This window comes from Lissotriton vulgaris, chromosome 6 (genome assembly GCF_964263255.1).
Source record: "Lissotriton vulgaris chromosome 6, aLisVul1.2, whole genome shotgun sequence".
NCBI classification, from domain to species: domain Eukaryota; kingdom Metazoa; phylum Chordata; class Amphibia; order Caudata; family Salamandridae; genus Lissotriton; species Lissotriton vulgaris.
In genome coordinates, this window is record NC_141694.1 from 84,612,506 (window position 1) to 84,638,687 (window position 26,182).

General features: G+C 46.4%; 1 protein-coding gene across 1 annotated transcript in view; it reads left to right on the forward strand.

The window, feature by feature from the left end:
• LOC147706835 (uncharacterized) overlaps positions 1-26,182 on the forward strand; it is a 392,919-nt gene that overhangs the window by 56,795 nt on the left and 309,942 nt on the right. Inside the window, exon 2 of the mRNA XM_086925976.1 lies at positions 19,597-19,751. Within this exon, the coding sequence (XP_086782102.1) occupies positions 19,597-19,751 (155 nt within the window). The remainder of the gene's footprint in view (positions 1-19,596; positions 19,752-26,182) is intronic.

A 26,182-nucleotide genomic window follows, 5' to 3' on the forward strand; every position in this document is an offset into this window, starting at 1 on the left:
TCACAATTGCGGACATTGCAACAACGTGATAAAAGGTAACAAAATCAACCACCCAATGAAAGGACAAGAAATCAAACTGAGAGTGAACGCTACGTGTGACTCATCTAACATCATATATGCCCTCAAATGCCCGTGTGGCAAATTATACATTGGAAAGACTGAACGTAAGATGAAAATTAGACTTACAGAGCACAAATCCAATGTACGCTTAAAGAATGTAAAATCAACCGTTGCAATGCACTTCATGGAAGCTAAGCACAACATTGCCCAGCTCAAATTCATAATCCTTGAGACCATCAACAAAACAGAAGGAAGAGACAATACTAAATATATTCTCCAAAGAGAGAATTATTGGATTTTCAAATTGTGCACGCAAAAACCACATGGTTTGAATGATAGAAACGAATTTTCATGTTATCTATGATATGTACTGTAAATATGTCAAATTTGCCCCTCGGTCTTGTTAATTTGGTTCTCCTGTTTAGCATTTACCACATCCACATTAACAGTCATGAATACCAAGTTCCGCCATAGCACTACCCAGTGAAGCGCGTTCGAGCAATTCTTTTCCTTACTCACACCGGTTCGATACCAACTCGTTCTATTTTAGCCCAAACTTCGTATTTTTTCATTTTTTTCATTTTCAAATTTTTATCCATTTACATACTACACACTATCGGTGTGCACTCAATTGTGACGCTGACCCCCGGCACATATTCTCCAAGACTAGAGCAATTCTTACATACTACTCGATAGTCTTTTTTCTAACTTCACTACCCACGTGATCGGCATCGCGTTTCAAACGATGTACCGAACAGCTACATTGTAGCATCGAACACTCGCAAAACGCCACGAACACGGACCCTCGGACGAGTGGCCAAATTCACGTTTTGAATTTACCGTTCAGCAGGTTAGTGCATTCATCTACACACCGCAGCCACGACACACCTCACGGTTTGCATCAATATAACACGCTACAACCCACGTTTCTTTCTTTTCACTACAGCGCTAACACATGAGTTAAGCAGTGACCAACAGACATGTGAGTTGAGCATCTACTCATATTTTATTTATTGTACTCTTTTCGTTTTATGCAATTGTATCGAGTCACGTTTTTGGAAATTAGAAGTGTTATGACCAAATGAACTGTTAAATGCCATATGGTAGATGGTAATACAGATTATTTCTTCTGTTACAGCATTATTCCCTGATGAAGGGCCCATAGTAGAGCCCGAAATGCATTGGATACTTGTGGAACTTTAATGATGTCTGATCAATCATGATGGCACTTATGCTTTCTAAATAAGTGAAAACATGAACTAAGTTAATACGCTGCAAATCAACATTTAATGAACTTTTGAACAATAAAAAGAAATAACTTGAAATACTAAACATTGTGGAATCCTCTATTTAGTAGAGGAAATCAAGGTGTTCCTAAGGGGATGGTCCCAGTGTTTCACTGGAATCGCATTCATATGACGCTGACTGGTACCATTCTATCGGGATACCATTTGGCCTGGCCGCCTTACCCGGCTTGACGTCGTGGATCGCCCTTTGGATCTCCTCCATCGTGATATCCGCCTCTAGTTCAGCCCCTTCCTCTGGTGAGAGCGTGGGTATGGGGATATTCTCCAGTGCTGCCCTTGCCATTGCTGCTGTCACCCTATTGTCTGGCGTATATACCCCTTCAAAATATTCAGCTAACGTCTCCACTATTTCTTCCGGGCACGTGCATATCTGCCCACGTTTGTCGCGAATACGCTGTATCCCCCTAGCACTACCTCCTCTCCAGCCATGCCAGCATCTTCCCTGCCTTATCCCCTATGTCATATATTCTATGGGCCGTGTCTGTGATCTGGGACACAGTTTGCAGCTTATCATGTTCTCTAAGCAGTTGTTGGTTTAGGATGACTGTCTGGGCGGTTGCTGGCGTGGGGTCCGCTTCGTGAGCCACCGTCGCTGCACGTAGTGCCAGTTCCAATTCCGACCGTTCACGATGTTTCTCTCTTGTGTGCCCCGTTATAGTGGCTATGGCCTGGCCTCGCAACACCGTCTTGTAGGCTTCCCATAGGGTTGCCGGTGACTGTACTGATTCAGTGTTTTCCCTAAAATAGTGGGACGTCGTTGTTTTAAGTGTTTTACTAATCTTGGGAATTTTGAGGTATGACGCGTGTATTGGGTATATTCTCTTACGTTTCCGTTCCTGCGTGGAGAGCTCGAGAGTGATCGGGGAATGATCAGATATCCCTCTAGGGTGTATGTCAGCTGCGTCGATGTTTTGTATTCCACCTCCCAGTGCCATGAAGTAATCGATTCGTGTCAGACTATTGTGCACCGTTGAGTGGAAGGTGTACTGCCTTGCGGCAGGGTGTGTGTATCGCCATATGTCGATCAGTCCCAGTGCCGTCATGAACCTTTGCATTTGAGAGGGACTTCCCGGTTGTGGCAACGCCGGTACCCTATCTGCAGTGGGAACAAGTGCTGCGTTGAAGTCTCCCCCGATTATTATGTCACCCTCAGGTAGGTCCAACAGGAATTTGCCCAATGCTGGAAGTATGGTCGAGTGTAGTGCCGGAGGGACATATACTGATACCACATTCAGGAGTCTCCCTTCCCATTGGCCCTGGAGTGCTGCGAAACACCCTAGAGTGTCTACCTTGGTACTGAGTGTAATGAACTGTGCAGACTTCTTCAGTAGTATGCCCGTGCCCCTTGAACCTGTGGAGAATTCGGAATGCACCTCCATCCTGTTTCCCTTTCTGTCAAGTGCCTTCGTCGCGGACCCTGTAAGGTGCGTCTCCTGGAGGAGCACCAAGGCCGGCCCCAACCTCTTGACCGCATTCAACACCAACCCCCGTTTGATCTTGTCCCCCAACCTACGCACAGTCCATGACATGAGCTTGAGTGGCGTTACCCGTGATCGCAGCGACCCCTCCTCAGCTACCCTTGCTTGTGTGTCTTGCATAATGCAGCTTACAAAGTAGATTGTGGTACTCGGGTCCCTGTCTCGGGGTGCGCCCGCATAGTGTCTGACCCAGGTTGTGCATCTGTACAGGTTTATCGCTAGACCTTGTTCGTGGAACTACTAAAACGTGTAAACAACCCCAACCCACCACCCCCCTCCCTGCTGTACGGACTTGCAACCGCCCGCCTCCCCAACTTAGCAGAGTGCTTGATCCATCCCTTTAACAGTGTACTTGCGCGCTGGGGTGGAGAATCTTCCAGAGCAGGCGACATCCCTGCCCTCCTGTGAGCCCTCCAGGCCCAGTGTCCAGGCTCGTCCTCCCGTCACGGATTGTCGTAACGGGCATCTGATCGGCGCCTTTCGTAGATTCAGTATTCCACTCCTCCTGCAGCTCCCTGACTGTCCAGCGTCGGTGAGCCACTTCCCCCGTCTCTTCCAAATGTCTGCGATTCAGGGGGCCTGTCGTTTCTGTGGGTCCAGTCCTGTCTTTTCGTGCGATGGGATTGGCCCGTGGTTCTCCAGCCTTCTAGCCAGTCTTGTGCCGCCTCCGGCGTCTCCAAGAACCAGACCTTGTCCTCTGCCACCACTCGGAGTCTTGCCGGGAAGATCATAGAGTAGGGCACCTCCTTCGCCCTGAACGCCTTCTTTACCTCTAAGAAAGTCTTCCGTCTGTGTGCCACCTCTGCAGTGTAATCCGGGAAGAAGGCGATAGTCGAGTTCTGGATACGAATGGGAGGGGATACCCTTGCCGCCTGCAAGATGGCGTCCCGGAAGTTGAATAGTCTTGCTAGGATAGGCCTAGGGGTCGCCCCGGGCTTGGGCGTTCCACCAGGCACTCTGTGGGCCATTTCCACCGAAAAGAAAAGTGAGAGGCCCTTTGGCTGCAGGTGTGTCTTGACCAAATCCTCCACAAATAGGTCCATTGCCCCTTTTCCTTCTGATTCCGGAACCCCTAGGATTCGGACGTTGTTCCTCCTCGAGCGCCCTTCCTGATCGTCCATCTTGTCTCTGAGGAATTTATTTTCGGCCGCCATCTTTTCCATTGCAACTTGTAGTTCTGAGACGTCTTCCACCAGTGATTTCGTTACCACCTCCACTTGTTTTACTCTTTCGGTCATCTTTTGGAGGTCTGCTCTAATTAGGGTAACTTCCGTTGCTGTAGAGCCCACCGTGGTTTGTACCTGCGCCAGGGCACGCATCACATCCTCCAGCGTCGCCTTTTTCGTGCCATCCCCTTCCTGGGACTTGCCTGTCGAATTACGTGAGTCCACTTGCGGTGAGGTGTTTTTGTCGTAGGTGAATTTGTCCAGTCTCGCCTGTGCGGAGTTGTGTTTGGGCCCTTTACCTGCCATGATCTTTCTTGTGTCTGCCCCACTCCTGGTTCGTGGGGCCGCCGTACCTTCGGGGTCCGTCTGCCAGGTGCGGGCGGTCTTTCCCCCCTCAGCCTCCGGGAGTCTAATTGGCCGCAGTTCTCTCGTGTCCACCGTATGCCAGTCCTGCTTTACGGGGCAGTCGTCAGGCTTCTAGCGTCTCCCCCGTTGCTGGCGGTGCGCGTGCTCGGCTGTGGCCCTTCCGCCATCGTAGGCTGCACTGTCTTTCAGTCGTGGCTGAGGGGTTTGCGGTGCCCCTTCGGGAAGACCCGGCACTGTCGCAATTCACTTGCTAGTAGTGTTATCGCTGTACAGGCCCCGCTGCCCCGTCCTCTCACGGTAGTCCCTAAGTACTCCTTAGCACCTTCGGCTGCCAGCTGGATGTGCCGCTCCTACCCACCACTGCCCCTAGACGTTTGCACCCACAGTGTTCCTGGCGCGTGGTGGGGGTTCCAACTAGGCGAGTATTCGTAGTTGGGGATGGCAGCGTGCACCGTGCACTGGTAATCACAGCCCCGGGCTGATCCCGGCCCTCGATTCTTGCCAGGGGGGCCCCCTTGCGCTTCGCCGCCTTCTCCTTGCCACCGGCCTCCGCGTGCCTTGTTCGGGGGGGGGGGGTGGACCCAGCGCCGCCCCTTACTTTACCGGCGCTCTGCCAGTCGGGCGCCCGGCTCACCTTCCTCCTTCACCGGGAGCCCGGGCCTCGTGGGCGTCTGGGCCTTAGTCCTGGGCTTCTCTTGGCTCCTGGCGTGGCGCTGGTACTTCTGTCTTGTCTGGTGCCGACTGCAATTGCCCCGCCGCCACTTCCGATTTCAATGGCCCTCCAAGTTTCTGGTCGCCGGTCACTTCCTGTGTATGCGTCCCGCCGCCTCCTCACTTCCGCCTGGGTCCCCGTCGCAGGGCAGTCCGCTGCTTTCCTGCACGCACGGGCCTCACCGCGCCGGGTTTCTCTTCTCCTGCCACGGGTGTTCGCCGGCTCTCCGGACGCCTCTGCGGGATTCCGCCCGGTCCTAGACCCGGTCAGCCCCACTGGAGTGTATAATTAGACGGATCAGTGCATCGGATTTACGAGGGATATCGCCTCACTCACGGAGCTCCTCTGCTAAGCTGCCGCCATGCTCGGCTGCTAGCCACGCCCCCCCAGGCTGAATATTTTGAAGTTTGGCAGACAGCATGCTGATCAGTGCTTGAGGGAGCTGGAGTCCTTAGATAAAGTCCTTAAAAAGGGATACACGATCTTCCTAGTTTGAAATTGGACGACTTTACTTCTAAATATTATCTTGCTAAGACTTATGAAGATGAGCGCAGTGAAATGGATAATTTGTTCCCTAAAGAAAACACTGATTCGTGTATACTAATATACCTCAATGTTGTAAATGGTGTATACAGTTCTCTAGAGTCCATTGAAAGGGCTCATTTTCTGCTGTTAAGATCTGTGTAGCTTGGACACAGCTTCTTGGGACATTTCCTCCAGTGGGCGAAGAATGTCTTGTATGCTTTGGAATTTTTCAAATTTCTCTCAGTAGTTGTAGAGATGGGTGTTGAATCTGCCTGGTCTGCTAGATATTTACTGAATCCTTTTGGCACTTTTCAGAATGTGACTTTTGCATTGTTATTTAAGAGGCAGTGGATAAGTATTAAGCCCGGATGATATTGTTTTGATTCCTCATAAGGTGCTTTATTCACTGCCATTTTTAAATAAGTTAAACAAAACTGTGACATAACCCTTCACGCCTCATCGTCACTTGAGGATCATCACAGATGCATCTCTTCGGGGTTGGGGGATCTAATTTGATACGGTCTTTAAAACAAGTTGGCGTCACAGTTGCACTTAATGTTCTGGAAATAGGGAAAATCAAGTTAGTCCTAAGAGCATTCCTTTCAGAGATGCACAATGTTCAGGTGTATATTCTGCCAGTCCATTTATGCAAAGAGACTCCGCAGTTTTAGATTGGACTGCAGACCTGATAATCAGGATATCAGCCAGCCGCTCGTCTGGTGGGACAGAGGAGATAATCAGACATGAGCAGAATGTCCTGCAGGGTTTTGGAATTTAATAAAATATCTACTTGTCCATGGGGCAGGTTGCTTCATAAATCTACTTGTCCTGTAACAAAATTCACTTGTCCATTTTGTGCCATGTAATGATGTGACAAAGTATGGCAGCAATCTCATTGTATGAGAGCTCTGAAATAGCCTCTCTGATTATGCCAGAGCTCCTTCCATAGTAGGGTTTTTATATTAGCAATACCCTTATGCTGCCAAGTTCCGGCAGGTCTACATACTGGGGCTGAAGGGTAATGGAAGCAGCAGTTTCAGGGTTGGAATGCTTTATGGAGTATGTGCAAACTTACTAACTTGCATGTTTTAAGGGGTTTCACCAACACTTCTCTATTCTTTACCCATACTGGGATAGGTTGGAAGTTTACTCCTGACAGTGGCAGACATAAAACTTCTTCCAGGGTTGTGAAAAAAAGTGTTTGGAGGGAAAGTGAACTTGTTAACACTCAGATATTTCCCATGAGTAAATGTACACCTGGTCGTGATAAAATACAGTTCACAAATATTTTCTAGGAGTACTATTTCAGGCATACTTGTGTAAAGCCTTGTGAATTCACGAAAGCTGTATATCTGCTCTTGATGCAAGGACATGGGTGCACTTTTAAAACTTTATTTAATAATTTGGCCCCTAATTAGACCTGGCATTAACAATGACCTTTAGTGTTTATTAAAATTCTCTCTTTCTATCAGCTAACTTCACTGTGAGTGACCGCATTCTGTTCTTTCACAAGTTGCATATTGACACACTGTAGTTTTTTTCAGTGCCAGGAACTACTGTGGCAATGTGTGCTTTTTGAGACCAAAACAATTTTGCCTTTTGTCAGTGTTTGTTATAACGGTGAGGGCTCCCACACCAATAAGGTTTTAACAAAAACAATGCCAAAACAAGTCATGCATTGACATAACCAGAAGGCTTACCAACAATTTCAGAGCTGCTGGCTTTATCAATGTTTTTGTTTCCCATAATCATGTTAAAACTGGTTACACTGATTTTCCATTATGAATATTTTGGGGAAATACTAGCATTCATCAACATATTTTACTAAATGATGTTGCAAAGATATGGTACCAAAAATGTTACAGTAGTTTAGCAAAATTTTGCATTTTTTTGTCAACATTTTATTTTGAAAGCAAAGAATCATCAATCTTGCTTTCAAGCGTCTGCAAATATTTGCATCTAATCAGAGAGCATTCTGGGAGCATTATACATAGCCTCCTATTACTAAACATTGAAAACGTGTGCACACATTTTTATACCGGAACCACTGTCAGTAGTGCATTCTGAACTTAGAATATTTACTTAGTGCTCACCCTAATAATAAAGGTTTCGCATTAATGAACCATAAGTACAAGTCTGAACAACATTAACAGGTGGACAGAAATATTACCTTAACTGTAGACCATGCCTTTCCCTGATGCTTAATGTGGTACTGTAAACTGGCAGCCAAAGGGTTTGTGCTGTTGGGGGTTGGGCCTTCTTAACCCAAGGGCAAAATACACATGGGAACTTGTTGCCTTTGACCCCAAACAATATATCCTGGGTGTTGGGCTATAGGAATTCCACATACCTGGTCCTGCATTATTCCCCAATAGAGCTTGATTAGGAGTGGCTTGTTTGTGGTACTGAGGTGAGATTTGAAAGTCGGCCATCGCAGGGGGGGGGGGCAGACCACAAGTTCCACCATTATCCGGGCACTCTAAATCGTAGCTGTGCTCCCGCAGTATGGAACGTGCCCGGGCAAAGAGCAGGCCCATCTGCGCCCTTCAGCGGCAGGAAGAGGCCGGGCTGGGCCTACCCTCTTGATTTTAAATTTGACTGAAGAGCGGAGTGTCGCTGATCGTGGAGTATCTACTCAACTTTTAAGTTAGTGACATTGCTGCTGACCTAATCCCAGGTGCTGGTGGCTCTGGGGTGAAAATGGTTAAATACAGGGCTGGTGGTACTAAGGCTTCTGCTGAGCCAAGGGTTTATAGCAAGTGGACTACCATAGACTCCTTTTTGGCACGAGCGGTGGGTGCTCTAACTACGGAAATAGACCAGGCCGAACGGCACTTATCGCTGTGTGCACTTGGATCGATGGGGGGGAGGCGAAATGATGGTACCTATAGTAGACCAAGCTGTGGGGTCACCAAAATACAATGAGTGTCAGAGTGATCAACCTATAGAGGGCCGTGAGGTTTCTCCTGCTATTCAGCCACAGTCTAATCGGGGGCGGGGGAGGGGTAAAGGAGCCTTTGCCGTCAATAACTTGACTCTGCCGACGCCAACCACTCTGCCTGCAGCAAAGTGTAAAAGCAAGTCAAAGAACATTATACCTACAAAGGAGCCCTTCCTGGCCCCAATAAAGATTTTGGATCTGACTGATTACTTTAATGAAATGGATAATCCCACCTGCAAACTGTTCTGGGATAAATTAACATCTACTGTAAATGAGTTACTAGCACGACTTAAAAAGAAAATGGATAAACTGGAGGGAGGATGGAAACTGTTATCACCTGCTGTAATAACCTACCCTGCATTTTGTGTATACAGTCTCTGGGGGACAAGGAGGTGCGACCTAAAAATCTTAAAATAAGCAATACCCTTACTGCGGCGGGGACTGGTGATCAACCTGGCACGAGTTCAGCCCCGGCCATATCCTATGGCCAACTTAGGAATTGAGCCCATTAATACAATTCCTTCTCTGACATCTATAGAAAACCAAAGTCATGTAGCCCGAATTGTAAATCATACACCCAATAACTGTAATTACCCCCATAATGACTCCAAAGAGCAAGTAACCATCAACCTTCCCCGAGCATGCTGGCCATATGTGTTTTGGTAAATGTTTCCCCCCCATTAGAAAATGGTACCAGAAAAAAACGCAAAAGGCCTAAAAAACAAGGTGGTTCACTGGCTTAGTACTAAATGCCTGCTTTCACCAACTACCCCAAATAGCCACAATAAAAGGCTTAGGGCGGGAGGGGGGGGGGGGGGGGACTGGTGGGGGGGGGGAGAGGGGGGGGGGGGAGAGGGGGGGGGGGAGGAAAGGCCTAGCAGCGTAGGTGTTAAAAAAAATGAGTATTTTTTATATCTGGGACAGAAAAGCACACTTATTGAAGTGTGCATATAAATGACATTCATAATTTCACAGTATATAGCATGGTTGCAGAAATGCGTAATTACATTGCACCTCCCTCCTAGACATTGCAGCCTTTTAGAACAGACCTTGGACATGGATGTTTTTTTTTTGTTTCTGTCAATCATTTTGTGCTTCATGGCAAGCGGTCAACCTATCCCCCACACTGGAAGAGTACTTCAAGGAGTTTGGACAATTTTAATGGCCTTTGTCTTGTTGCTTAAGTCTACAAAACTTAAAGCTCCTTTTCAAAATATTTTTTTTTTAATTCGGAGTTGCAAGGTACTTGCAAGTTGATTGTGTTTTTTCTTTTTTCTCAATTGCTAATTCTTGCCCTTTCCATGTTGTTTTTGACTCTAAACTAGATACATGGCTGCAAAAGTAAATTTGTCACTGACTGGAATTTGGCAACGTAGCTTCCTGGAGTTGTTGGTATCTACGGACTTCACAAAATGAGAGAAGTCTACTTATTTTAATTTATGTAGTGCAGATTCAAACCTGGTTTCAGAGCGCTGCCCAGCAGAAATCCAAAACAGGCCAGACGATAGTAGCACTGAGTATTGAATAAATAATGCAAGGTTAGCGCAGTGAATAGACATTAGTTGGGGGAACAGCAACAAACCTCACATATTTAGTTGCAAACGAGTATGAGCAATAAAGGTGTGAAAAGTTGCATTGAACAGTCTGGACAAAAAGCAGCAAATCGGTCATTTAGCTTATTAGCAGCAGCAGCAAGCACATGTTGGCAGTAACCTTATACACACATTGTCAAACGGAGTACAAATATGAAATGTCTAGTACAATTGAAGGTAAAGTAGATAAAGGAAGGGAACAAAACTCAGTAGGAGACGGTCAACAGCATCTTCAAAGACAAAAAGGTAAATATAGTGAGTAAATGGACTAAAATAAGAGCTTAGACCTGCAAGCATTTAGAACAGAGAGAGCAGGGAGGTGCATTACATAGTGAGTCTTAATCATGAGGTTAAGCAGCTTGTTGCATATGTTTAGCCTTGGAGCAGTTCTTAAAGAGGACGATTATGAAAAGGTGTGTTCTTGATATGAGAATGAAGGCCATTTATGATTATGCCTGAGAAATATGCCTAAGTGTGTTAAGTAGAGATGTGTAATTTCTCCAGTATTAGGGGTGTCTTTCATAGATTCACATGCTTGAATATTCCCCGTCGTCGAAGTGGGAGTCCCACGGTACATAAAATAGTAGTAAAATATATATATATATGTGTGTGTGTGTGTGTGTGTGTGTGTATATATATATATATATATATATATATATATAATTATACATATATACATAAAATGTAATGCCTATAAAATATATAACCTAAAGTTAAAAGTACCATAGAACTAAAGACAGGCCCATAGAAGCCTTAAAGGGAAAATTCACTTTAGTAACATATAGTCAATATAATGGTCCACATTCCAGCCAATCAGGCAACAACACCGTCTAGAACCTTCTCAGAAGCTCAAGCCCTCAGATTTTCTACCGCACGTCGTGTGAAGGGCTCCCTGAACTCCTCTCAGTTTCTTCAACTCTTTTGCTTACTTCAACTCTGAAGATGTCTACAACTAAAAAATGCTTGTTTAGACCTTGTTCATCCTGTGGAAAGCTTCGCCTGTTTCATGAAGATCCTCACAGTAAGTGTATTTACTGTCTTTATCCGGACCAAGAAGTTAAGAACTGCAAGTTCTGTAGGACCTTCTCCTCAAAGACACTGAAGGATAATGAGGCCCGTCTCCTCCTGTGGCTACAGAAGTTGAAGACTTCCGAAGGTGCAGTTTCTGACGTGGAAAGTGTGTCTTCTTTCCAGTCAAAAGCCTCTCTCAAGCATGGGTCAGAAACTGAGATGCCCCTACTTTTCTGAAGAGAAAGAAGCTCGTCGACGCTTCGAAATCTGTCTCCCCACGGGATTTGCAAGCTTCCACGTCTAAGGGACCTGGTTCTCTGGCGTCGCAATCTCAAGCTGTGCCCTCGTCATCGAAATCGGGCGCCAGCTCGTCGACGCGTCCGTCGATGACGACGAGATCCGTCGACGCTTTGCTAACGTTCACGACGACATGTTCTATGTCTACGAAGACTACCATGACCACATTTACATCGTCGTCGACACTTCCAGAGGTGAGGCCTATTTCATCTATTTTGAAGATTTCGTCTACGGCTGTTAAACTTGCCTCTTCGACGCCTGGGCTGAAGCATTCATCGTTGAAGACCCCGTCGACACGTCCTTTGTCGACGGGCTCCTCTTCGTCGACGACGACATCTTCGTCGACGGCCAAGACCTCGTCGACAGCGGCACCCTTGTCGACTATTACGTTGACTCCAAGATCCTCGTTGACAGTGCCGTCTACGTCGACGGTTCCTCATGTGTCGACGACTTCATCTTCGTCGACGGCACGGAAATCTACGTCGACTAAGGAGAAGATATTACCTCCATCGACGACTCCATTGCCTTCTGCTGCCATCTCTTCGACGGGACCGCCGACGACGCAACATTCACTCGCTACAGCGACTACTTTCATGGTGGTTACAGCTTCAGTGGTAACACGGCCTGTTCCTTTGAGTCCTATGACGGAAACTCTGCCAACAAAGTTATTTGATTCTGCAGAAGACTATTCTGATGACGGTTCCTATGTCAATTAAGTTTTTTGTCCTGCAAATAGTCCATCTGAACTCAATATCAAGTGCCAGGAGGAAGATGATGAGTATGAGGAGGAAGGATGTGCTCTCTTTCCTGTGCAGGTTGCTCATTCTGAGGCACCACATGTGCATGGTATGACTCAAAGTCTTCTCTATTGACCAACTTGCAGAATATGTTGGACGATTATAATCTCAGGTTCCCTCCATCTGCGTCTACCTCACCAACTCTTCAACCTGCGGCGCCAACACCCGTACATGCGGAGATGCTGCAGTCGCCAGTCCAACAGCAGCAAGATACTAATGACACGGATGTCAATCAAGACACTAATCAAGATGATGTCCTCGCGGATTGGGATGTTTATAGAGCTCAAACGCCATCTACGCCACCGACATCGCCTTTGCCTTCCCCGCTGGTGGACATTGGAAGCTTCCATAACCTAATGGTGCGTGTTGCCAAACGCTTCCATTTAACCTTAGAGATGCAGCAAACGGATTGCTTCCTCTACGACTTCAAAGATCAGACGCTTAAACAGACTCATACTATCCCAATCATTGATTTTATTTGGCAGGAAGGCCTTAAACATATGGCACGACCAAACTCCATCCCAGCTGTGTTGCCACGTTTAGACAAGAAGTACAAGGCGCCTGCAGACTCTCCATTATGCCTTGTCTCTCACCCCAAGGCGGACTCCGTTGTAACGCAATCTGCCCAGAAACGTATAAGGAATCCGGCCACTCCTCTCACCTCTCCTCCAGACCACGAGGGACGCCGGTTTGACTCTATTGGTAAGAAGTTTACCACCATGGCTGCCACAACGGTAAGAGCGGCGAACTCCCTGGCCATCCTCGGGAGATATGACCGCCAGATGTGGTCTGAGATCGCGGCCTTGATTAATCAGCTCCCAGATTCCGTCCGAGCCGAGGCCCAGACGATAGTCCAGGAGGGAGAAAAAATCTCTTCAGAGATTATAAACTGCGCTGTTGACATCTCGTCAACAGGCTTTAGACAACTTGCTGGAGCCGCCGTTTTACGACGCCAGGGCTGGCTCAAATAAACAGCTTTTCGGCCCGAGGTGCAGGCGAGAATTCTTGACTTGCCGTATGATGGGGATTCACTCTTTGGCAAGCATGTTGACGATGCTCTTAAATCCATTAAAAAGGACACAGATACAGCTCGTTCCTTAGGAAGCCTCCAGTTCAGTAAACAGCCTTTTTGTGGCAGAGGTGGCTCCACAAATTTTCTTGGCTCCTCAAATTTTCGTGGCTCCTCCCAGTATTGCTTCTATGGCGACAACAAACAAAGGTACACCTATCAATCTCAGAATCGCCAGTCGGATTCAAGGCATTATCGAAGGAAGAATAATTACAGAGGGGGAAACACCTCCAAACATGCAGTTACTTCCCCAACAAGTGTTCTCAGACTCTGAAAATTGGAGGTCGAATCCCCCAAAACTTCTCCAACTGGTCTCATATCACCTCGGATCGTTGGGTCCTGGATGTCATCTCGAAAGGACATGTTCTCGAGTTAACAAAATTTCCACCCGCCCGTCGACCTTCTGGTCCCCCACCACCTCATTTCAAAGATCTGTTGGCTCAAGTGGTTCTTCGAGCTCAACATGGCAGGGGCTTTTATTCCCGCTACTTTTTAATCAAGAAGAAATCGGGAGAATGGCGCCCCATTCTGGACTTACAAGCCCTCAACAAATTCATCAGATCACAAACTTTCCGAATATTTACCCTCCTGGAAATTTTGCAATACCTCAATCCCGGAGAGTTCGTCTCCACTATCGACCTCCAAGATGCATATTTCCATGTGCCAATACATCACAAACACTGGAAATATCTTCTCTTCACTGTCGGATTGAAGCACTTCCAGTTCAAGGTGTTGCCTTTCGGCCTTCGATCAGCGTCGAGAGTCTTCACGAAGATCATGGCACCAGTTGCGGCTTTCCTTCGCCTACAAGGCGTTCAATATAACCCTTATCTAGACGACTGTCTAATAAAAGCTCAGACACGTCGAACAGCAAGACAGCATACTCAGACCCGTCTGTCACTTTTTCACGAATTAGGCCTTTCCGTGAATCAGGAGAAGTCTCATCTTCGCCCATCACAACAGAGAATCTTTCTAGGAGCCTTAATCGATTCTCGTCTGGCGCAGGTGTTTCTGTCCCAGGAGCGACACCTTCGCATACTCAAGATGGTCGCTTTTCTCAAATCAAAAAAGTCAGTTTCTGTCCAGATCTTGAAATCTTTTCTGGGCATGGCCTCCTCTTTCACACATCTGATCCCACACTGCAGACTTTACATGAGTCATACAGGAGGAGGTGGACAAACAATGGAAACAAGTTTCAGGGTCGTTCAACGACAAACTCTTTCTGACCCCCGCATTCAATCCGCTTTGGAATGGTGGGCTCATCTTCCAAATATCGCCGCGGGTCGGATCTTCCAGGAAACACCTCCTTCACTCATCCTCACGACAGATGCTTCCTTAGAGGGTTGGGGGGCACACCTCGAAGGCATGTCAGTCAAGGGCAAGTGGACGACAGCTCAACGCAGATGGCATATAAATCTTCTAGAACTCTTGGCCATCTTCATTGCCCTGAAATCTTTCCGGATTCTGATACAAGGCCAATCACTGCTGGTGCGGACAGACAACACCACCAGCATGCACTACCTCAACAAGCAGGGAGGTACGAGGTCTCTCCTGCTTTCCAAACAGGCGCAAGAAATCTGGAATTGGGCGATTCAACACCAGGTTCACCTGACCGCAGTTCACGTGCTGAGCGTTTCCAAAACTCTTGCCGACTGTCTCAGCAGATCTCTGGTGGACAATCACGAGTGGGAACTCCACCAACCCACTCTGGAGTACATCTTTCGCCAGTGGGGACATCCACACGTGGATCTGTTTGCGACTCCAACCAACCGCAAATACCTACGCTTTGCAAGTCTGCATTCCCACAGAGAGTTGAGCGGGAATGCGTTTTCAATCAATTGGTCGAGCGAATTCGTGTACGCTTTCCCCCCGCTCCCTCTCGTTCCGCGCCTCCTGCACAGGATGAGGCTCCAACCATGCCACGTCATACTGATTGCGCCCAGGTGGCCACTTCGCCCGTGGTTCTCGGACCTCCTACTGTTGTCTCAGTGCGATGATACTTCTTCACCCTCTGCCTCAACTGCTCACCATGAACAAGGTGCGGATTTGCCATCCGGATCCGGCTTATCTCCAACTGCATGCTTGGAACCTGAACACAATGAGTTTGCAGGTCTGAATATCACTCCAGAGTGCAGGAAGGTGCTGGTGCATGCACGTGCTCCTTCCACCATCAAAACTTATCAATTGAAATTGAAGCGTTTTTTGTGTCTAGTGTCAAAAGGAAGCCCTTGATCCAATGCACGCCAAGCCGGAGCAAATCCTGCCTTTCTTCTTATCTCTAGCGAAGTCGGGACTTTCTCATTCCACTCTTAAAGTCTTTCTGGCAGCGATTTCCCGCTTTGGGCATGATGGCACCACCTCTCTGTATTCCTCTTGGATCATTCGACAGTTCTTCAGAGGCCTCTTTCGAATGTATCCGCCCATACGTCGTCCACCTCCTTTTGAGCCCATCCATTCAGCGGACTTAAAATTCCTTACGTGGAAGGTAGCTCTTCTACTTGCGCTTCCGTCATCAAGGCGAGTAAGTGACATCCAAGCATTCACGATACAACCTCCATTTCTTCAATTCTCTAAAGACACTGTTACTTTATCGACAAATCCAAAATTCATTTCCAAAGTTCCTTCGGATTTCCACCTGAATGAGCCCGTCATTCTCAGAACTTTCTTCCCCAACCCTCAGTCTCCTGCTGAGCGTTCTCTCCATTCCTTGGATTTAAAACGGTGCCTGAAATTCTACATCCAGCGCACCGCTCCTTTTCTAAAGTCCGATCAGCTCTTTGTAGCTTATGGCCGAGTTTGTAAAGACGGGCAGTCACTAAACAATCTATTACAAGATGGATCTCTTCTGCCATTTCTTTCTGCCATTGCCGGGCAGGAAAGCCTCTCTCTGCTCAGGTGCGAGCACACTAGACAAGGGCTGTGGCATCATCTACCGCCCTCTTTGCTGGAGTGCCTCTGCGCCAGATCTGCAGAGCTGCAACGTGGTCGAGTAGACACACGTTTACGAGGCACTATTGTCTGGAGTCAGCTGACGCCGCGGATGCTGCTGTGGGCCAAGCTGTGCTACGAAATCTTTTTAACGAAGGTGAGCCTCTGTTGCTTCCTGCCTCCTGTCATAAAAGGTTTTTTTCAAAATTGTTTCACTGTATGCTATTTTCATAATACTATAGTGTTACTTTTTCTGTTTTGAACTGCCTTTTATGACTCATATATTACTTTACTGCTTTCTACTCTTATTCAAGCATGTAAATCTATGAAAGACACCCCTAATTCTGGAGAAGAACATTAGTTACTTACCTGTAAACTGTGGTTCTCCAGTATTGGTGTCTTTCATAGATTCACATGCGACCCACCCTTCCTTCCCTCAGAGGCTCTCTTCTCCTCATGCACTCATGGTCACTTTGGTGCTACGAAAATCTGAGGGCTTGAGCTTCTGAGGAGAAGGTTCTAGAGGGTGCTGTTGCCTGATTGGCTGGAATGTGGACCATTATAATGACTATATGTTACTGAAGTGAATTCTCCCTTTAAGGCTTCTATGGGCCTGTCTTTAGTTCTATGGTACTTTTAACTTTAGGTTATATATTTTATAGGTATTACATTTTATGTATATATGTATAAATATATAATTTTCTATATGTGTGTATATATATATGTGTGTGTGTATGTGTGTGTGTGTATATATATATATATATATATATATATATGTGTATATATATATTTTACTACTATTTTATGTACCGTGGGACTCCCACTTCGACGACGGAGAATATTCAAGCATGTGAATCTATGAAAGACACCAATACTGGAGAACCACAGTTTACAGGTAAGTAACTAATGTTCTTTTTTTTTTTATCTTGCCTGGTTAGATTTAGAATATGGACAAAGCACAATTGATTAGACTTGTCATCTATTACAAAATGGGTGTTTTTCTTGTCTATTGCACATATCAGTATATTTAATTTTATCGGTTAAGTTTATTGTAGACTATTGGAATAAATTGACTTCATAAGATCTTCACATTTCAAGGCAAATGTAAGGCAGCAACTAAGCTTGTGATTTTGCCATGCCTGTAGTTCGTTTTGATAAAGGATCCTTTTTAGAGTCATGAAGATTATTTCAAAACGTGCCTCTCAAGAACAGGGGATAACTTGAGCTGACATGACTTTACACCACTACGAAGGTGAGGAAACCTGCGGACACCTCGCAGCGTTACCTCAATGGTCACTGACCCTCCCACTCCTCCCCGGTACCTGCGCGGCGCCGACCCCACGCTCACCTGATCATTCCTGCTTGCTTATCACAAGTGCCCAATCACAGATAGCGGTCAGATACGCCTGACGTGTCGATTGATTTTCCTAGCTCCACAGGCCCGGACAGTGGCCATCGATGAAGGTTCTCCCCACCGACCGCTAACTGAAACACCTGTCACATGCCTCCCCTCGGGGCCCCCTCTGCGCTGTCCCCCCTCACCTGGCCCTGGATCCACAGTGACCCCTCATCGGGACTGCACCCCCCCTGCCCCCCCACCCCCCACCACATCACACCCATGGACACAACTGATCCCTCATCTTCCCGTACCTAGTTCTTTTATCAGAAAGTTAGGTCTGATACTGGTTTGTTTACTGGTCATGTTCCCTGACCAAACCCTATATGGGAGCAGACGTAGATCCAACTCACTGGGTCTAAGTCGCGAAACGATAAGAGCCCGTAGTTGCTTTACATCTCTGATGCTGCGACAAGCCACAACGCAACGCTTGCATGGGACGAAACTAACACCTGAGATAATTGCGCTGCGATAGACAGTGCGAGCCCGTACTCTGACCTCCACCTAAAACGATCATGCATATATCACCGACACAGGAGGGTCCAACTCACACTGAGATAACAACCAATTGGGATTTCGCTATGGCGGACGTTGCCTGGCGCCGTCGACTATACATGACTGATGTCTTGCGTTAAGTGAGCTATACCACTAGTCGGTAATCCGCGACATTCTGACATCACAGGCACAAACACTTTGCTACCATACCTCTCAGTCCACATATTACCTGCTATTTGCTGTTGCTGTTAAAATGTGTTCTGGACTTGAATTGCACCTTCTACAATGCAGATACTGGATAGACAGTGATGTAATCAACTTAATACCAAAAACCACAAAAAATTGTAGACCTCATAGTTATAACACTGTACATTGCATTAAGCCTTAGGACTCATCCTGAACTACGCCGCCGGACCCCCGGGTTGCCAGCTAATTGGCTGTGTCACACCACCAATGTTACATCTCAATGTTTATTACTTGTGCCAGCACCTGAGGGAAACAGGCTACACAGCATGTACAATTGTGTATTCTTGATTTATATGCATAATAAAGGTCTTTAAAAAAAAAAATTAAGATTATTTCAAGTAGACATATAGGGCCAGATGTAGGTAATTTTTATTTTCCGACCTCTTAAATACCGAGTCATACCGACTCGGTATTTCAGAGGTCGGAAAATAAAAATACCGAGATGTAGGTAATTGCAGATGTGCAATTACCGATTCGGAACCAGTCGGTATTTTTCGATGCGGTAAATACCGACCAGTTGATGCCCATGCATTCCTATGGGCTTTGAAGCCCATAGGAATGAACGGGCATTTACCGGTCGGTATTTACCACATCGGTAAATACCGATAGCCACAAGGGTGCAGGGGGTGTCACTTTGACACCCTCTGGCACCCCCAAAAGAGGCTCGGGTGCCATGTGGTAGGCATACCTGCCCTAAGGGCAGGTCTGCCTGTCATATGGCATAGGTGTGCATGCACACATGTGCATGCACACCTGAAACGGTATTTTACCATCAAGTATTATTTGATGGTAAAATACCGATTTTGTACTGCTTGTGGGACTCAGAAGAGTCCCACCTACATACCAATTTACCGGTATCCATAATGTTACCGACTCGGTATTTTACATACTCGGTAAATTTACCTATCGGTAAATTTACCGAGTCTGTAAATTACAGGGACCTACATGTCAAATTGCTTTTACCGGGTGGTAACGGCCGAATTCGGCCGTTACCACCCGGTAAAAGCCTACCTACATCTGGCCCATAATGTGTAAGCCTTTTTTCATTAACGATAATTGCAACACTAAAGAACTTAATTGTTATTTCTTGTACTTAATAGTTTCTGTAAATATGTTAAACTTGTTGCACAGCACTGTGCTCTTCAGCCTGCATGAGTATTATTTTGTAAGCCTCTTACAAATTTTCATCTTTCCCTTTTTTCCTATCCAGAGACGCTCCCCTCCGAGCCGCCGTTCACGCAAAATCTTGGATGAAAACTTGCGAATAACTGTTGGTAATAACTTTTACCTCACAGGCACACCTGACCAGAATAGCAAACCTGATGTACTTGATTCGTTAATGAGTAGCACAGCTTATTTGCACAGGTAACTCAAAGCTCACACCTATTGTGGTGATGACCTGGCATTTAACCTTTTTCCAGAATGCCTTAATTCGTGGGCAACACATTTTGTGCGAATAAACGTTAATCTAATCATAGCTCCTGAAGACCTTTATTATTTTCTGCTTTTCCTTCCCTCAATAATAGTTATTTGGTGTAGTGTGTTCGTTTAGGATTTTCTGCTGCTCTAATCTTAAGACAACCATTATTGCGACCTCCTGTGTCTTCCTCCTACTCTTCCTCTATGACCCCTTTCTATTTATCTCTAAGTGCAGCGAGTTTCTTAAGGTTTTTATTGACAAGCATTCTGCTGTGGGATAAGGTATGCCAAATGAAGGGGGGCTGTGAGTATTCTATTCATGGTTGGCGGGGGAGTGGCTCCTGTATTTCTTTTAGGAGACTATTATATTTTGCCAGTGCATGCTTGATTTAGAAGTGTTAAAACTGCTGAGTGCTTGCCAACACAAACTCTCTGTAAATCTTTGAACTTCTTAATTTTTTCTAGGCCCCAGATATCTCTCATTTGGTTATTCCTATTGCATCCCATTTTTTCTTATGTATTTTACTATACTTACATTTTCTTGAATCCCACAGGGTGGTTTTTATGGTGAGCTTATTGTCCCAGCCTGTTAGTTGGCTGTCAGGTGTTTATGGCTGTCTGTGTGTTCGACTCGTGAGTTAGTTGATAATTGACTCTCTTCTTTTGTTTAAAGATAGGACAACTTAAAATGTTTTCTGTAAATCCTGCACATTGAAAGACTTATTTTACTATTCGTGAAGTTAAAGAATATACAGAGAGATCAAAAATCAGGGTATGTCTTCTGACAAATTGCTGTTGCTTTTTTAACATGGGTATTGCAAACTCCTCTCACTTTGCAGTCCGAGAAAGAAAAGTGAATTATGTGACAACCCTGTTGGGGTATAGGGAGTGTGAAAGGAACGGTTGTACGATTTAATTGTTTTGCAACACGCAACAAAAATTTAAATACCTGTAAATTACTTCTACACCTACAGTAGTTAGTAAAGCAAAAATGAAGCCCATTTTTTTTGTACTTCTGAAGGGATGAAAACAAAAATTTTCATAGGATCAAAACAAATCAAGAGACTTTACTTGGTGTGGTGCACAAATGATAAATATTCACTGAAACGCATCATTTATGTGCAATATAGTTTTTATCAGTAAAATTGTATGTCTGTGCTAATTTAGTGGTCATTTCAAAGAAAAAGGTGCCGCCTGTAAATAAGTGTTCTACTTCATGAAGCTTTAATTACATTAAAAAATTGCCTGCCTCATGTCCATTAAAGTTGGGCTGGTTGCAAAGATTTGTCGTTATAAAATGTGGGCCAGGGCTCTAAAAGGTTTGGGAAGCACTGCTCTAGAAGCATCCAATACTGTGTCAGGTAAGTCCAACACCAGCATCCTGTTCAGAAGGTATCTCCCTTTCGACTGAGAAAAGCTACTGGGACCATAGATGGATAAGATGCTTAAAAAAAAAGTCTAAAAGGACACAGACAGAGCAAAGGCTGTAGGAGCACGCCCAACTAAAACCTGCAGTTCTGGTTTCCCGTGCCAATAGAGGAGGAGGAGGAGGAGGAGGAGGAGGAGGAGCAGCAAAAGCTGCAGCCACAGAGCAGCTCCATGCTCCTCAGTAGCATAGGGTCTTACAGGGAGGCCGATCATAAAGGAGGATTCCAGAGCAGCAGCTACGGTAAAGTTAAAGAAGCCCATGGCAGAGCCTCGCTGACTCATAACAGTGGCTTAACTTCCATTTTCCCCGATCACACAACACTTGTTTAGGAAAGGAGCAATTTCTTACCTGTAATATTAGTTCTCTTCCAGGAGTATGCTTATCAAAGTCATGGGATCTAAATTGTCCTGCCCACCTGCAGGACCCCGGATCACTTTGCAAAATATATATTTATAGATGCACCGGCTAGCTGTTTTAAGGAGGCAAAAAGCACAAATACATTGAAAACAATAGACTTTGGAGCCTAAAAAAGGGCTAGAAGTGGCCACATTTCATTTAGTTGAATAACGCTTACTGTAATAATACTGAATCTAAAGTGAATAAAAATATCTAATGATTAAAAAAAAATAAAGAGCAATCCTAGTACATTGGCTGCACAACTAGGTCATTAAAACGGGCACTGTGCCTATATGGGCTTCCCCCTTAACTCTAGTCCCATTATGCACCTGAGGCAGCCGGTAAGTTAATTTTATGGAGGTGCTTTAATCTCTTGTCCAGGGAGGTGAAAGGGTCATTTATGAATACTGATCGAGATTCCCGTGGAAGAAAACCAGGATTACAAGTAGAAAAGGTTTTCTTCTCTTCCAGGGAATCTTCTTCAATAGCCATATAAGCACCGAATAGAGAAGCAAGTTTATCTCACAAGAATAGTGGACATGAAGAAAAAAAGCAGAACTGGTCCCACTTTTATCCAAAAAGATTCTCAGAGACCTGACCCACTTGTTCTGATCTTGAATCTGAATCCAACCAATGTCTGCTAAAGGTACAAATAGAACTCCATGTTGCAGCTTTACAAATGTCTGAAATTGGTACGTTTCTTACCATAGCAACAGTTGCTTTTTCCTAGTTGGATGAGCTTTAAATTTTATTAATCCACCTGGAAATGAATTGCTTATAAAGGATAGGCCTGTCCTAAGAGTGCCATATTTCACAAATAGGTGGTCCGTTTGTTTGATCTCCTTTGTCTAGATACACTTTTAGTATACTTTTGACATTCAACCGGTAAAGAGCTCGCTGCTGGATCTGGAAAAAAGGTTGGCAAAGATTTTTTGATTTTCATGTAAATCTGATGTTGCCCTTGGAAGAAAACCAGGGTGTGTTATTACAATTACCTTTCTTTGTAATCCTCTATAAAGCTTTTTTTAAACAAAAGTCCTGAATGTTGCTGACTTAGTGGAGTTGCCATGTATAGGTTCAAAGGGTAGACCAATCCATATTGAAAGCACAATATTTAATTCCCATGGCTTAGAAGGGTCCCTTCTTGATTCAAATCTTGACTCATGGCTGTGCAAATCTTATTCTTCGCAGCGTCTCTCACAAATACGTGACTAGAGGCTAACAAACAATTTCTATCTCATATCTTTTATAATTGAAAAGTCGCTTACTTCGGGGCTGCTAGAGACAGTTTCTCATTTATCTGCAGTGTAAAGATACATATGTACGAGGCATGTGGGCCGCTAAATTCATATCTTGTGCATAGATCGCCGCCTAGTGTTGGGTCCAGATGATTGCACCTTGTTTTCCTGGAAGAGTCTTTGAAGTATCACAAGATAGGTGGCTCCTCCCCTGGACTACAGTGCGCATGGGCATCATCTCCATCCTCAGATTGTTTTTTTCCGCCATTGGGTTCGGATGTGTTCTGTGACTCTCGTTCGGAACCTAAAGGAAAAACTTGTTTTTCTTCAGGCCAAAAGGCCTCTTTAAGCATTGGTATTGTACTTCGTTCGGTTCTGAGTTAACCTATCCGGTTTCCCGGATACTTGAGCACGTGTGCTCCCAGCTTTTTAGGCCCGATCGAAGATTAACATTGACAATGGAATTCCAGGCCCCGTTTAAGCGTTGCCCAGTCTGTAACGCGAAGTATCCTCTCTGTCGTGCACTCTGTGTGCAACAGATGTCTGTCTCTAGACCACGACGAGGAGAGTTGCTTGGCCTGTTCGAAATTCAGGTCGGAAGAGGCGCTCGCTCTTCGACGCGAGGCGAGACTACCGGCGCGGAGAGCGTCGGATGTGGAGGATATCTTCGAGGCTGGGGACGACGAGGGCGTCCTAGAGGAGGAACCGGAGCACTTCTCTGACCCGGCCTCCTGTCAAGAATCTTACTGCGGAGAAGAGGTAGACGATGAGAACATCGAAGACGATGGGGCCGTCAAGGTAAGAGACGACGGTATGGCCATTGGAGCCGCAGAGGGCGGCACCAGCGATGAGCAAGACCAGACCGAACCCTTGGGGGTCAAAAGTGACACTGTCTTGTCAAAAGCTCAGGTCGAAGCATCGCCTGAAGGCCATAGCCAAGATCTTTTTGCTCATTCTACAGCCCCGCAAACTGGCCCGGCTAAGAATATTTCAGAGCCTTCGGTGGGTACGCCTTCGAAACCGAAACTGGTCAAACCAGTATTCGTTTCGCAAAGCCTTGTTCCATCTGATCGTAAGAAGGCTCGGAGTGTCATTGTCCCTTCGGGGTAGCAAAAGGGTGCCAACCCGAAGATCGGTACATCCAAAGAGGTGCCAAAGGCCCAAAGAGACAGAGCGACGTCATCTAAGGCTGCCCTCGGGGGCGTGGACACTGAAGACGGACTTGAGTCGCAGCCGCCCCTCAGTCCGAATTCATACAAGTTGATGCTGGTGAAGGTTCTCGAAGACAAGCACAAAATGGCCGCTTTGGAACGTGACGCATCAAGCCGCGGCCATTTTGGGAATCCCAGTGCAACTCCTGGCTCGAAGTTGGCGATGGCCGTGAAAAAAGCCAAAAAGCCATCGGGACCTCCACCTATAGTTTTTGGACTGCCTTCCGACTGCAAGACCTAAAACCTCTATGCCGGCACAGGGCACCAACCCTGGTAAACTGATGTCAAAACTTAAGGGAACGACCGCCACTCCTGAAGGCGTCTGTTCCACTTCACCTTCTTCTGAAGACTCAAAGAAGTTGTACATTGACTCTGCAACCGGAAGATTCACCCTTTTCAAACGGAAGATCTTGCCGGAGAATCCAATGGAATCCTATCAAATTCCACTTAAAAGGAAAAGAGACTCTGCTTCCTCGCCTGGTCTTTTCGAGTCAGTCAGGCCTTATGGACAAGCCTTTACACATTCCCCCACACGCACTGAGGATGGTGGGGGGGATGACCAAAATGACAAACAATTCAACTATCCTGATGAATCTACTCAGGACGATTCGCAGGATGTGCTCGACGATCAAGGAACGGCGGACACCCAGTCTTACCAAGTTGTGACGAGGTGGACCTGGAAGCGGGCCACCTGGACTGCCTGTTAACGTCTCCCCTCTTTTCAAACAGCACACAGACGCCTGGGAAACACCTGAGGCAGCATGCAGTCCCTGGACGGCTGACAAAGAGCCGTGTTTCTTTAATTGGGCGGAGCTGGACCCTGACCCCGCCCACCTGACCAAGGTAAAGCCCAGTCCGACAACGGACCAGGTGTGCGAGACACCCGGAGGAGAAGGAGACTGGTGGCGAGAGAACGGAGCTGAGTGGTATTCAAGAGCGGAGGAAGATCGGAGGAAGCGGAGTGAAGCGAAGCGGAGGACGGAAGAGTTAAAGCAGGAAAATCGGAGGACGGAGGAAGCGAGGGCAGCTGAGTGAAGGACTGAGGCACTGAGGGAGAAGCAGACGAGGTCGGAGGAGGCAGGAGACTGAGACAGCGACTACCGCGACAAGCCAGGAGGCCAACAGGATAGCGCATCGCCCAGCCACACTTCCCGAGAAATGTGGCTAGAGCAGTATCGGGAGGCCCTCGAAACGGCGGAAGAACGGCCTACAACTCCCAGGAGGCATCGGGAACGGCGGCTGGGAGCTGCAAGATACACGACGGAAGACACAGACAATCCCCTCCTGTATTACAGAGTGCCTGTACAGAAGCGGAGACTTTACAAAATAATAAAACCCTCTTTACCCAGAGTACCTTTGTCTGCGAACCTTTTTGAGATCCCACCCGAAACCCCACAAGTAAAGACAGCCCCCGCAGAGGATACTGCGGCGTTCAACGCTCTGTGCGGCGTTGAACCACGATGTGGTCATGCATGCAGAACCATTTGAGGATGACTTTCTGTTTGATACCTTCTCTACATCGGACAGATCAATGAAGACGCTGCAGATGCTGAAGGGTGTCCTTAAACACGCCAATGACCTTTTCAAGGACACAACCAGAGCACGGGTGGTGAACCCGCGTATTGAGAAGAAATACAGGCCTGCTCCTGTGGACCCTACGTATATAAGGGGTCAATTGCCATTGGACTCTTTGGTGGTCTCCAATGCCCGGAAGAGGGTGAACTCACAACAAGTGGTGGTGCTCCTCCCCAGACAAAGAATCTAAAGTATTAGAAGCCTCTGGGAAGCGGGCTGCTGCACAGGCAGCGAATAGTTGGAGAATAGCCAATACACAGGCTCTATTGGCTAGATACGATAGGGCTCACTACGACACCCTAGAGCAATTTTTGCAACACTTGCCTAATGAATATAGAGAGGGGGCGGACATGTTGATTCAGGAGGGGAAACTGATATCAAACTCTTCTATCAAGTGTGCACTAGATTCAGCAGACACTGCAGCCAGGGCCATTAACACTAGTGTAATGCTAAGGAGGCAGGCATGGTTACGAATTTCAGGATTTAAGCCAGAAATACAAACAACTTTGCTCAATCACCCCGTTAACC